General features: G+C 44.8%; 1 protein-coding gene across 1 annotated transcript in view; it reads right to left on the bottom strand.

The window, feature by feature from the left end:
- The window catches only part of tamalin (trafficking regulator and scaffold protein tamalin), a 53,478-nt gene that overhangs the window by 21,676 nt on the left and 16,955 nt on the right, over positions 1 to 14,847 (bottom strand). Inside the window, exons 2-5 of the mRNA XM_069919181.1 lie at positions 13,248 to 13,297; positions 9,278 to 9,332; positions 8,928 to 9,030; positions 4,434 to 4,527 (exon numbers count right to left, since the gene is read on the bottom strand). Coding sequence (XP_069775282.1) covers positions 4,434 to 4,527; positions 8,928 to 9,030; positions 9,278 to 9,332; positions 13,248 to 13,297 — 302 coding nt within the window. The remainder of the gene's footprint in view (positions 1 to 4,433; positions 4,528 to 8,927; positions 9,031 to 9,277; positions 9,333 to 13,247; positions 13,298 to 14,847) is intronic.

The raw sequence follows: 14,847 nt of genomic DNA on the forward strand, positions 1-14,847 counted from the left end.
CATAAACATACTCTCCATTTTACTTTCATCCACATGGCTGTCAGTTTTTTTAAGTGTCCCTATTGTTCCAGCCTCCACCACTACCCCAGGCACTCAATACTCTGTGTAAAAATAAAACTTTCCCCGATGTCTCCCCTAAATCTTCGCCTTGTACATATGTCCTCTGGTTTGTCACTCTTGCCCTGGGAAAAAGGGGCTTGCCTTCTATAATCTTCCAGACCTTTACTAAGTCCCCTCACATCCTTCTTCACTCCAAAGAGAAGACACTCATTATGTTAACCTTGCCTTATAAGACACATTCTCCAATCCAGGCAACATCCTGGTAAATCTTTGCACCCTCTCCAGAGCTTCCACATCACTCCGGTAATGATGTGACCAGAACTGAACACAATACTCAAAGTGTGGTCCACCAGAGTTTTATAGAGCTGCCACATGACTGCATGGCTATTGAACTCAATCCTCAACAAACAAAGGCCAGCGTAACCTCGGCCTTCTTATCCACCCTATCAACCTGGACAGCAGCCCTAAGAGATCTATGAATTTGGACCCCAAGTTACCTTCCTCAATGTTAAGAATCCTGCCATGAACCATGTGTACTGCCTTTAATTTTGACCTTCTAAAATGCATCCCCTCACACTTATCCAGCTTGAACTCCATCTTACAACACTGTAAGGAGCCAATTTGGTTCCATGACTCCATGCTGCCCAAATTACACCCCATTTACCTACACCCCAGTACATTTCTGAAGGGTGGGAAGAAGATGGAGCCACCAGAGAAAACCCATGCAGACACAGGGAGAACGTACAAACTCCTTACAGACAGCGTGGGATTCGAACCGGGGTCCTGTCCCAATGGCAGATGCTGTAAAGCCATTGGGTTAACCACTACACCAACTGTGCCACTTTTCTGTCCAACTCTTCAACCTGTTCATTTTCATATAACCATATAACAATTACAGTATAGAAATAGGCCATCTCAGCCCCTCTAGTTTGCACCAATTTAAGTGATCTCCTCTAGTCCCACCTTCCCACTCCCTGCCCATAACCCTCCAATCCTCTCACACCCATGCAGTCATCCAACCTTCACTTAAATGACAAAATGGACCCTACCTGCAACCACCTCTTCTGGAAGGTCATTCCACTCACCCACCACTCTCTGAGTGAAGAAGATTCCTCTCATGTTACTTCTACACTTTTGCAGCCTAACGCTTAACCTATGACCCTCGTTTCAATCTCACCTAACCTCAAGGGGAAGAGCCTATTCACATCTACTCTATCAATCCCCCTCATAATTTTAAATATCTCTATCAAATCCCCCCATAACCTTCTACGTGCCAATGAATAAAGACTCAGTCTACTCAATCTTTCTTTGTATTCTAGATTCTGCAATCCAGTCAACATTTTAGTAAATCTTCTCTGCACCCTCTCCCCATTATTAATAACCTTCCTACAATTTAGTGACCAGAAATGCACACAATATTCCAAACTTGGCCTCACCATTACCTTGAACAGTCTCAACATCACCTCCCAGCTCCTATATTCTATGCTTTGATTTATAAAGGCCAGCATACCAAAAGCCTTCTTCACCACCCTATCTACACGAGAATCCACTTTCAAAGAACAATGAACCATTATTCTAAGATCTCTCTGTTCCTCTGCCTTCATCAACGCCCTCCCCTTCACTGCATATGTCCTATTTTGATTATTCTTCCAAAAATGAAGTACTTCACACTTATCTATGTTAAACTCCATCTGCCACCTTTCAGCCTTCTCTTCTAAGCAGTCCAATCCTTCTGCAGTCCCGAAAACCATCCTCACTATCCACAACTCCCCCTATTTTGTATTGTCTGCATATTTACTCACCCATTTTACCACCCCATCATCCAAATCATGAATGTAAATGGCAAACAACAAGGGACCCAACACCGATCCTTGAGGCACATCGCTCGTCACTAGCCTCTATCCCGACAGATAGTTATCCACCATGACTCTCTGGCATCTACCCTCTAGCCACTGTTGAACCCATCTGACTATCTCAACATTAATACTAGTGCCTGAACCTTCCTTACCAACTTTCTATATGGAATCTTATCAAAGGCCTTACTGAAATCCATATAGACTACATCTACTACTCCACTCTCATCGATCTTCCTAGTCATCTCCTCAAAAAATTCAACAAAATTTGTCAAACATGACCTTCCCCTCACAAATCCATGTTGGGTGGCCCTGTCCCTCTAGATACTTATACATATTATCTCTAAGAATATTTTCCATGAGTTTACCAACCACCGACGTCAAACTTACCGGCCGATAATTGCTGGACCTACACCTAGAGCCCTTTTTAAACTGAGGAACTACATTTGCCACACGCCAATCTCGTGGCACCATGCCCCCCTCCAGTGACTTGAAAATCACAGTGAGAGCCTCTGCTATTTCCTCCCTGAATTCCCTCAAGGTCCTGTGAAAATCTCATCGAGACCTAGAGACTATTCACCTTTATATGCCTCAAAGGTTCCTAATCCTTTCCTAATTTCCTAATCCCTACATTTTCCATAATTATCCCTTTTTCCTCTCTTATCTTACATGATTCCATACCCTTTTCCCTAGTGAAAACCGAAGAGAAGAATTCATTCAATATCTCCCCCATCTCATTCGGCTCTGCACACATTCGTCTGCTCTGATTCTCCAGTGGATCAATTCTATCCTTCACTCTCCTTTTGTTATTCACATATTTGTAAATTCCCTTCAGATTTACTTTCACCCCGTTCGCCATAGCCACCTTGTACCTTCTTTTCGCTTTCCTAATTTCCTTCTTAAGCTTCTTTCTACTATACATGCATCTTCCACGCATCTCATCCATACTTTGCCTCCTGTATTTAATGTAGGCCTCCCTTTTATCTTGAACCAATTTCCTAATCTCCCTTGAAAACCACGGCTCTCTTGAACATTTGGCCCTGCCTTTTATCCTAACAGGAACATAAAGATTCTGCACCCTCAAAGTCTCACCTTTAAATGGCCTCTAATTCTCCTCTACCTCCTTCCCAAAAAACAAATCAGCCCAAACCACTCACTGCAAATCCCTTCTCATTTCAGCAAATCTGGCTTTCCCCCACTCAAAAACCTATGACAACCTTCTACCCTGTTCCCACCACTAACCTTCATGTTATTTACAAACTTATTGACCCATCCCTCTATGTCTATCTAGGTCATTTACAAAAATACAATGAGCAGGGATCCCAGAACAGATCCCTGCAGAACGCCACTAATTACTGAAACCAGGCAGAATATGTTCCATCTACCCTCTGCTCTTTGTAGGCAAGCCAATTTTGAAAACCACACAGCCATGCCTCCTGACTTTCTGAATGAGTCTACCATGGGGGACCTTGTCAAATGCCTTACTAAACCCCTAAACACCAGGCCCACCACCCTACCTTCAACAAAATCTTTTTATCACTTCCTCTAAAATCTGAGTTAGCCTTGTAGGCTCAATTAGGCTTAATTTGGAAAATGGCTGCCAGTGGGGGATTGTCATTGCTTGAACCTACCAGAACATCACATCTTAAGGAGCTCCCATTGGGGGTATGAATTAGCCCTCACTCACTTGTGACCCCTTTTCAAAATCTGTCCCTGAAGAATGTGAGGCTGAAAGTCCACGAGGACAAGATGTGGCCATCTAGAGTATGGTAGCCAGGGCATGTGCCCTGGGTGCCACTTAAAGGGGGTGTCACTGTCCTCGCCCACCCAATTTTCAACTCCCGAGCCCAACAAAGAATCTCTATCTGACAAAAGACTTTGAGGTATTGATGACAGAAATCCTTTAATGACACATTTTGCTTTCAGATGAAAATCCAGCCAGCATCAGACAAGTTGAACTGATTTGTAAATGGGCAATTCAGAGACCCATGAAGCTTACCGACTCGGCTCATTCTAGCCATGAATAGATCAATATGTGCTAGATAAAGCAAACAGCTGTGTGGCAGGGATCCTCTGATTGTGCAAATCTCCGCACACTTTGTGAATCACATTTATTTGTCTTTAATTTGGCAAGCGCACGGCTGAATATGTGACTATTCTTAGATGACTATTAGATGAATGGCAGATTGTCTCAAAAAGGCAGTTCCCAGGGTTAAATTGCAAGGTGAGACTTGATTTATTGCTACTATTGAAAAGCCAAATATTAAACAAAAGGGCAGGTCAGACCTTCAGCGCTCTTTTCCCTAGATACACCACCGCATGCAGCCTCTTCAGTAAGCATAAACAATGGAATACAGGTTTCCAGCTGCTCGAACAGGAATTGGCAGGACCAAGTATTCCACATGTGGCTTTACATCACAAGCCTTCCTCCAATACAGTGCTTTCTGTCCCATAGCTGATGTTAGTCCATTGCAGACATCTTGAGGCTCAGGATCAGTACTGTTGCTCATGTTTTATTACCTCAGGCAATTTCCAGACGACTTGATGAGGTCCACAATATCTCGATGACAGAAACCATCGACAGGTGTCCTGTTGATGTTGGTGATGGTGTCGCCTGGAAAGAGGATGAATGAGTTAAAATAAACCCAACTGACAACTGTAACAGTACCACAAGTGAGCCTGAGGTCATGTTGCAACTTTATAAAACTCTGGTTAGATGACATGGAACATCACAGTCAGTTCTGGTACCCTGATTACAGGAAAGCTGTGTAGAGGAGATTCACCAGGATATTGCTTGGATTGGAAAGCATGTCTTGCAAGGCAAGAAAAGGCTTTTCTCTTTTGAGTGAAGGATAAGTGGTGACTTAATAGATTTTTAAAAGATTATGTGTGACATCGATAGGGTGGGACAGCCAGCACCTTTGTCTCAGGGCAGGAATAGCAAACACCAGAGGACATCTGTACAGGGTGAGAGGAAGAAAGTTGAGGGGAGACTACAGGGGTAAGTTGTTGTTGTTCCCCCCCCCCCCCACAGAGTTGTAGGTGCCTGGAATGCAATGCAGGGGTGGGGCAGAAGCCTCTCCTGTTGGGGTAGGGAGGACCAGTGTCATTGCAGAAATCCCTGCGGGTCCGTGAAAGTTGTCAATTGCTGCTCGCAGTCCAAGGATGTTAGCTTGACTGGGAGATGCCAGTGCCCAAGGTGGGACCATGAGACGCAAAAGAGGAGCAGAAATAGGCCGCTCAGCCCATCCAGTCTGCCCTACCATTCGATCATGAGCTGATCAACTCTCCCACTCAGTCCCACCTCTGGCCTTCTCACCATAACTTTGATTCCCTGGCTAATCAAGAACCTATCCATCTTTGCCTTAAATACACCCAATGACCTGGCTTCCACATCTCCCCATGGCAACAAATTCCACAGATTTACCACTCTTTGGCTGAAGAAATTCCTCCACATCTCTGTTCCAAGTGGTCTCCCTACAGTCCTGAAGTTATCTCTTGCCCTAGAATCTCCCACCATGGGAAATAACCTTTCTATATCTACTCTGTCTATGCCTTTCAACAATTGAAATGAGATCCTCCCCACATTCTACCGAATTCCAACAAGTAGAGTCTAAGAACAGTCAAATGTTCCTCACTTGGCACTCCATCATCTACGCGTGTTCATGGTGTGTGGAGAAAGCAGAAAGCAACAAAATGGGAGACATCAGGAGGAATCAGGAAAATTCTAGCTTCTATTTTATACCTGGCACGCAGACAAGTAATTTTTCAGTGAGATGTATTCCTGTCCGACCTGTGGAATATCAGAGCAGATTGTTCCACCCAGTACCCCTCTACACAGACCAGGGGCTACACCTAGGATGATCGGGGTCTGCAGGTCAAGCCGCATGGGGCAATTTAATTGGCCATCTCAGGTCAATTCAATCACCCTGCCACCTCTGGGTAACTGTCCACGTCTTCAGTCACATTTCACCAAAGTTTCTTCTTAATGTATTTTCCATTTCTTGTGCAGAGTTCTTGGGATGGCTGATGGGTAGGACATTACAGGCTCTTCGGACCAAGATGCTATGCTGACATATATTCTACAATCTAAACCTTCCCTACTTCCCACCCATAGCCCTCTATTCTTCTTGTATCCATGAGAGTCTTTTACAAGTTCCAATTGTATCAGCTTCCACCCCACTACCCTGGGTTAAAAAACTTTCCCCAAATGACTCCCCTGCATTTTCACCTTATAGATGTCCTCTGATGTTTGCTCCCCTCACTCCAGAATAAATGTGCTAACTCTTCACTTTATTTCTGCCTCTCATCATCTCATAGACCTCTATGAAGTCATGTCTCATCCTTCTTTGCTTCAAAGAGAAAAACCCTAACTCTGCTTATCTTGTCTAAATAAGACACATTCTCCAATCGTGGTAAATCTCCTCTGCACCCACTTCAGAGCTTCCACATCCTTCCTGTAATGAGGCAACCAGAACTGAAGATTATATTCCAAGTGTGGTCTCACCATATTTTTATAGAGCAGCAACATTACCTCATAGATCTTGAACTCAATCCCCTGACAAACGAAGGCCAGGATTCCAAGTGTGAAATGTGATGTACAAAGCGTTTTCATTCATCCTAGCTTTTCTCTCTCAGTTCTATGGAGGGACTTGAAATATCAGCCAATTGAACTCGGATCTGAAAGATGAAAGTTATCCACATTCTTGTTCCAGTGTCGTATCCACTATCCAACAAATGATTTGAGATTGTGAGAACGTAACAGAAGAACCTTCATGGAAAATGGCGGTATACCAGAAAATATGCCTTGAGCCCAGAAAATTCCATGCTAAGCTGTTCCATTATAATCGCCAGGCCAATGGGAGAAAAAAAGAGGTCTACAAGATTAAGAGGGGCATAGGTAGGGTTGACAGCCAACACCTTTTCCTGGGGCGAAAGTAGCAAACACCAGAGGACATCTTCACAGGCTGAGGGGAGGAAAGTTTACGGGAAACATCAGGGATAAGTTTTTTTTAAAACAGAGTAGTGGGTGCCTGGAATGAATTGCTCGGGGTGATGGTAGAGACTGGTTCAATAGGGACATATTCCAAAATATTCAAAAAATTATTCTTAGACAGGCACATAGAAAAATAGAGGGTTATGGGTGTGAGATAGGGAAGGTTTAGTTTATTGAGTAGGTTTATGTAGGGTAGTACAACATCATAGGCTGTAATGTTCTATGCATCAATCCATTCCCGACTGCCACAAATGCTCCAGTACTGGAGAATCCCAGCATCAGTTTGGGATCCAGGGTGAGACTCAAACCCATAATCTGCTGCTAGAACTATGTAGATGAGTTCATTAGCACCTCAATAGTAGCTGCTCACAGGTGGCCAGAATACACCAAAGTAAAGCTGCTTAAAATACCTATATGCGGATGTTGGGAGGCCACCTAAAGTGGCGAACCCTGACCCGAGGAGTACTTACCCAACCCTCCTCAGGTAGGTGTATTCTCCACTTCCAAGTGCTCCCCCTAGGCTCCTGAAAGCAGGCAGGACTACGGCCACAGGAGTAAGCGTTTGCTCCACGGCGCCTCTCCCCGTTGTGGACCTTTCAGGTGCCCCTTCCAATCTCCTCCCCTGCCCCTTCCTCCCTCCTCTCCTCCCCTGCCCCTTCCTCCCTCCTCTCCTCCCCTGCCCCTTCCTCCCTCCTCTCCTCTCCCTGCCCCTTCCTCCCTCCGCTCCTCCCCTCCCCCTTCCTCTCTCCTCTCCTCCCCTTGCCCCTTCCACTCTCCTCTCCTCCCCCTGCCCCTGCCACTCTCCTCTCCTCCCCCTGCCCCTGCCACTCTCCTCTCCTCCCCCTGCCCCTGCCACTTCCTCTTTTCTCTCTTCTCCTCTCCTGCATCTTTTCTCCCTCCACCTCCTCCATTTTATTCAGGCATCTGCCAGCGACATGTTCATACCTTGACAAGAGCTCAGGCCCAAAACCTCAGTTATCTCTCTCTCTCTACTGCCTCTGGACACTGCGAGACCTGCTGAGTTCCTCAGTTATCTCTCTCTCTCTACCGCCTCTGGACACTGCGAGACCTGCTGAGTTCCTCAGTTATCTCTCTCTTTACCGCCTCTGGACACTGCAAGACCTGCTGAGTTCCTCAGCATCTTTGTGTTTTTACTACAATACAGTATCTGGAGACCTTTGTGTTTCACTCGTGTTAGAGATGCATTACACTAAAAAATGTCAATGTTGCTGGAGCTCCTGTAACTGCAGTCCTGCTGCTGGTGCAGGAAGATGAGCGTAGACCTAGTGCTGCGTTGCAGGGTCCCACTGCTCACTGCTAATAAAGGTTCCATGCAGGCTTTAAATGTACTGTTATAAGGAACTGGTGTTTTTTTAAAATCTTGCAGCCATGGGGTGTGTGCCCAAGATGGCAGCACCTGTGCTGGGCAGCAGACAGTGAGGGGTTTCAGACACTAGGGAAGCAGTTGACCCGTGCAGTGCAGCAGAAAATGGGGAGAACACACCACCCCACCCCCACAACAAGAAGGAGATGCACAGGAGATGACCCAAAAGGGAAAGGGACCATGGCAGCGGACCAACGAGGGGCTCGGCGGCTCAAGGACTCACACCAGTTTGATGGCTGTTGGAGTCTGGGTCAAGGGTAACAAAACCTGGATTTGAGAGGGTGCTGAGGATGAGATGGGGGTCCCAAAGGGCCTGGGGTGCTGAAGACTTCCTGATCACGTCGGAGATTTGGATCTGCAGCTCAGGTTGTCGATGGTTTGAACTCCAGTCTGTGCGGCTGCAGCATCCTTGGCAGTGCTGAAGGCAAATCCATGTACAGTCAGTGTCTGAAGAAATTCTTTTTTGCTTCTCTTTCGCCAGAGCAATGCTCTTGGTGACTCTTTGTTTGCCTGACAGCAGACAAATGTTGAAGTACATCATGTATTATATTTTTACCGTATTGTTGCATGACAATAAAAGGAACCTTGGAACAAAAGGAACTGGATTTCATGCCCACCCCTCCTGGTAAGTTACCTTGTCTCAGACCACCAAGTTGTGCAGGACTGTTCTCACGGACCCTGCACACAAATGTGCACATTTCCAGACCATTCTCATCACGATGATGTAAACCATAGGTCTGCAAACGGAAAAAAACACAATGAAACCAGCCCCTCTTACTAGTAAGTGCAGAGAAATAGCAACAAAAAAAATGCCCAGAGGTTTGATGTTCCACGAGAGGCAGGGAGAGGGAGACTGGAGCCAGGAGTGCTTTGCGGGGTAAGGTAGACACAACCAATGAAGTGATGTTAGAGAGCATTGCCTTCGAGAAGAGAACAGGCCCAAAACAAGAGCTGAGTGCCAGTGTAAAGGAAAGTGAACTGTACCTGAATTTCAAATCCAAAGGCTTCTTCATCTTGTTTTTCTAAGTTAATAATTCTCCTGAAGATAAATAAGCAAACAAAATTGAATTCCATCTATTGGAAACATTGTACGCATTTGTATTTTTCACATTATATAATTTCAAAATGTCTTCTTTCACCCTTCCAACCAAGGAAGTGCCCCACACAAGTGATCAGATATAGCTGATCTCTCATTGATAATATTGGGACAGTTCAACCCGGATAAGTGTGAAGTGATGCATTTTGGAAGGTTAAACCAAGGGAGAATACAGGGTTTATGGCAGGATTCACAACAGTGCAGAATAATAGTTACCTTGGGGCCAAAATTCACAGATCGTTCAATGCTGCTGTGCAGGTTGATAAAGTAGTTAAAAAGGCTTATGGGATTGAGTTCAATCCCATAAGGTTTATGGGATGCAGCTCTGTACAACTCAAGTCAAACCCCAGTTGGAATATTGTATTCACTTCTGATCGCCTCTTGCAGGAAGGATGAGGAAGCTGTGGAGAGGGTGTAGATGAGATTTACTAGGACGTTGCCTGGCTTGGAGAATGTGCCTTCTGAGGCAATGACGGAAGAGATAGGGCTTTTCTCTTCGAACTGAAGAAGGACAAGAGGTGACTTATCAGAGGTCTACAAGATTATGAGAGGCATAGACTGGATGGACAGCCAGCACTTTTTTCCTGAGGTGAGAGTGGAAAACACCAGCAGACATCTCTATCAGATGAAGGGAGGAAATGTAGTAGAAACATCAGGGGTAATTTAAAAAAAAATGCACAGGGAGTAGTGGGTGCCTGGATTGCCTTGCCAGCAGGTGGGTACAATGGGGACATTTAAAAGACTCCTAGACAGGCACATGGATGCAAGAATAATAGGGTTATAGGTCTGAGGGTTGGAGGGTTTAATTGGTTGAGTATGGGGCAGCACAACATCATGGGCTGAAAGGCCTGCACTGTGCTGGAATGTCCAATGTTCACTCAAGCACCCCACCCAGGCATTGTGCCCTCTGTAAATGACACTGCCTAGACATCTGAAGCAACCTTTGTGATTTTAGCTCTTCCCCTCACCCACATACACTGAGCCCCCCCCCCGCCACCGAAGACATCCAGCACAGAAACAGCCCCTTCAGCCCACTGAAGACATATCAATCATCATGCACCTGTTTATGTCCATCTCATTCTATCCTTCCTATGTTCCCCTCGACGTACCCCTCGCAGAAATAGGCTATTCAGCCCATCTATTCTGCCCCCACAGTTAATCATGAGCTCATCCAGACTTCCACTTGGCTCCACTGCCCAACCTTCTCCCCATAGCCTTTGTTGCCCGGGCTAATCAAGAACTTATCCATCTGTGCCTTAAATGCCCCCAATGGACTGGTCTCCACAACTGCCTGTGGCAACAAATGCCACAGATTTACCCCCCTCTGGCTACAGAAACTTCTCCACACCTTTGTTCTGCGGATGCCCTTCAATCCTGAAGTTGTGCCTTCTTGTCCAAGACTCTCCCACCATGGGAAATAACCTGTTTTATTTGTACCTTTCAACATCAAAATGTTTCAATGAAATCCCTCCCCGCAATTCTCCTAAATTCCAACGAGAACAGGCTTAGGTTGTCAAACGCTCCTCATATGAAAATCCTTTCATTTCTGGAATCATCCTTGTGAACCTCCTCTGAACCCATTCTAATGTCAGCACATCCTTTATTAAATGAGGATCCCATAACTGCTCCAAGTGAGGTCTCACCAGTGCTGTATAAACCCTCAACAACACATCCTGCTCTTGTATTCTATTCCTCCTGAAATGAATGCCAGCTTTGCATTTGTTGTCTTCACCACTGACTCAACCTTCAATTTACCTTCAGGCTGTCCTGCACAAGGTCTCCCAGGTCCCTTTGCATCTGGGTATTTTCAGTTTTCTCCCCATTTGGAAAATAATTGCCCAGTTTTTTTCTACCAAAGTGCATGACCGTTCAGTTTCCAACATTTCATTTGCCACCTCTGTGCCCATTCTCCAAATCTGTCCAAATCCTTCTGCAGCCTCCCTGTTCCCTCAACACTACCTGCTCCTTCCTCTACAGCAGGGTTTTCCAACCAGGGGTGCTCACACCCCTTGGGGGTGCGAGATAGCATTCCAGGGGCTGCGAGATAACATTTCAGTTTTTTTAAAATAAATCCATACTCCTTCAGTTTGGATAATATGCCGGATGATGAAGAGCTGAAGGAAGATCTTCTTGAACTGCCCACAATTTATGTTCTTGAAATGCAGTTTGAAAGCAAAACTTTGGAACAATATTGGTGTTCGGGAATGGACATGTTTCCAAGACTTTGTGAAAAAGCACTAACTGTGCTCATCCCCTTCGCGACAACATACTTATGTGAGTCTGGATTTAGTGTTCTTTGTCAATCAAGACAGAATCTAGAAATCGCTTGGGTGCACAGGCAGACGTACGGATTGCCGTCAGCAACAAAGTGCCACGTTTTGAAAAACTCTTAAGCAATAAACAAGAACAAAAGAGTCATTAAATTTAAATGGGCTTATGAACATTTGAACATCAGTTTAATTTTTTTAAAGAAATTTCATGCATGGATGAAAATTTAATTTTTTGTAGGGTTTATGCAACTTTTAATTTGTTGTAATATTTTTTTCTTTTCCATATGTTTAATTTTTGTTTATATGTTATTAAAAATTGATTATACAAATTTGTTTTGGTCACCTTTATTCTTAAATAAATTATTACTTTAAGGGATGCGAGAGCATATTAAAATTTTTTAGGGGTGCAGGGCATAAAAAAGGTTGGGAACCACTGCTTTACGGTATCTTTGTAACATCTACAAACTTGGCCATTCATTACAATAATTTAAATCATTCATATACAAACCCGTCAACCCACATGCCTTGGGGACATAGCAGGAAACATGAACACCTGGGGAGAAGCCCATGCATTTACTGGGAGGACGGACAAACCCTACACAGTGCTGGAGATAGGGACTGAACCCATCCCTCTGGAGTTGTGAGACAGTGGCACTAACTGCTGTGTCAGTGCACCACTCACATTGCCAATAAGCTTACTCCTCTCAGTCAAGGCACTAACTTTGGGATCGTCCCGAGTCTGCAATTAATCCCAATGATAAATATGCATCATAGAGCATTACAGCACAAAAAACAGGCCTTCAAGCCTATGATGAACTATTTTTCTGTCCAGTCCCACTGATCTGCACCTAGTCCCTAGCCCTCCATACTTCTCTCATCTGTCTAAATTCTTATTTGTTCAAATTGAGCCTGCATTCACCACTTCAGCTGGCAGCTCGTTCCACACTCCCACCACTCACTGTGTGAAGAAGTTCCCCCTAAACATTTACCGTTTCACCCGAACTCATGTCCTCTGGTTTGTATCTCACCTCCTCTCAGTGGAAAAAAGTCTACCTACATTTACTGTCTATACCCCACATAATTTTAAATCACTCTATCAAATCTCCCCTTTCTCTTATACTCCAGGGAATTAAGTCCTAACCTGCTGAACTTTGCCCTGCAACTCAATTCAAGTCCTGGCAACATCCTAGTAAATCTTCTCTGCACTCTTTCTATCTTATTTATATCTTTCCTGTAGTTAGTTGACCAAAACTGAACACAATGCTCTAAATTTGGCCTCACCCATGTCATATCCCATCCCCTAAACTCAATACTTTGATTTATGAAGGCCAATACGCCAAAAGTTCTCCTTACAACCCTATCCATCTGTGACACTATTTTCAGGGAATTATGTATCTGTAGTCCCAGATCCCTCTGTCCTACCACACTCCTCATTTACCGTGTATGCTCTTTCTTGGTTTGTCTTTCCAAAATTCAACAGCTCACACTTGTCTGCATTAAATTCCATCAGCCCATTTGCAGCCTATTTTTCCAGCTGGTCCAGATCCCACTGCAAGCTTCGAAAACTTTCTTCACTGTCCAATCTTACCTTTCATGATCTGGAGCCTCTGTCAGTGTTTTCCATTTCATTAACGACCTCTGCGAGAAACGACAAATGATTACATTTCAGAATAAATGCTGGATCAGGATTGTTCAACTGTCATCTAATGAGGAAATGTCCTGACTGGCCTATGAGCTGGGGTGCACGGAAAGTAGGTACATTTAAGGAAGAGATTGACAGATACATGATTAGCCAGGGCATCGGGGACTGTGGGGAGAAACCAGGCAGTGGGTCTGAGTAGGAGAATGGATCATCCTAGCCCATTCCTGCTCTTATGTCTTATGGTCTTACTGAAAGAAGATGTCAAATGTAGATCCTGAGATCAATCAGCAGGGCATTAGTGAACCAACATTTTCTCTTTGTTTAGTTAGACATACAGAATGATAACTGGCCCTTCCAGTCCACACCACACACATGCTCCAATTAACCTACCACTCCTGGATATCTTTGAAGCATGGGAGCACCTGATGGAAGCCCACGTACGGGGTGGGGAAATAATGTGTAAAGTCCTTACAGACAGCGCCGCATTCAAGCCTGAACTCACTGGTGCTGTAGCATCAACACACTAACTATCTCACCTACACACATCTCCTGCTGTCTGGCCCCTTCTTAATACCAAGTTCAAATTTATTATCATCTGTTTGGACTGTACATATAGAAGCTGACGAAACCACGTCCCTCTGGACCACACATACACACCATACATTGCACATAAAGATTACATAAATAATCCAAACAAATACGGATATTTAATTATGTATACACGCAGCATGGCGGCCGTAGTGGTTAACGCAACGCCCCAGTGATCGGGACCAGAGTTCGAATCCTGCGCTGTCTGTAAGGAGTTTGTACTTTCTCCCTGTGTCTGTGTGGGTTTTCCCTGGGGGCTCCGGTTTCCTCCCACTGTTCAAAATAAACTAGGGTGTGTAGGTTAATTGGGTATAAATTGGGCAGCATGGAATCATTGGTCTAAAATGGCCCATCGAGCCTGCTCCGCCATTCAGTACGATCATGGCTGATCTAATTTATGACCTAACTCCACCTACCTGCCTTCTCCCCATATCCCCTAATTCTTCTATCATGTAAAAATTTATCTAACCGAATTTTAAATATGTTTAATGATTGTTACAGTTACAGGATACTGTTTATCAGCCTCAAAGCCTGTCTGAAGAAGCTATCCCTCAACCTGGCAGTTCTAATATTAGGCCTTTTCAAACAGCCATGTAAAATGGGGTTAACTAGGCACTTTGCCCAGTTAACACTCTAGTTACGCGGCTGTTAGAAAGGGTCCGACCCGACCAATCCTGTCGGAATCCATCTGGGTCCTTGACCTACCTAAGAAGTAGTCAGGGAGCCCAGTTAAACTTACCAGGGTCAGGAACACTGGCGATTTGAACAGGAAAATCACTGACCTGCTTATTCAGATGATGTCAGCACTTGTGAGCACACATAGATGTGCAGCCAGCATCTGGCAGTACTTCCGGTGAGTATGTGACAGGTCATTGCAGGGGCAGGATTCCCCCTTAAATCACCTGCAATTTGCACCTTTGCCCAAGTAATCGCACTTGGGGTGCACGGAAAGTAGGTG

Source organism: Narcine bancroftii, chromosome 2, assembly GCF_036971445.1.
Source record: "Narcine bancroftii isolate sNarBan1 chromosome 2, sNarBan1.hap1, whole genome shotgun sequence".
Lineage (NCBI taxonomy): Eukaryota > Metazoa > Chordata > Chondrichthyes > Torpediniformes > Narcinidae > Narcine > Narcine bancroftii.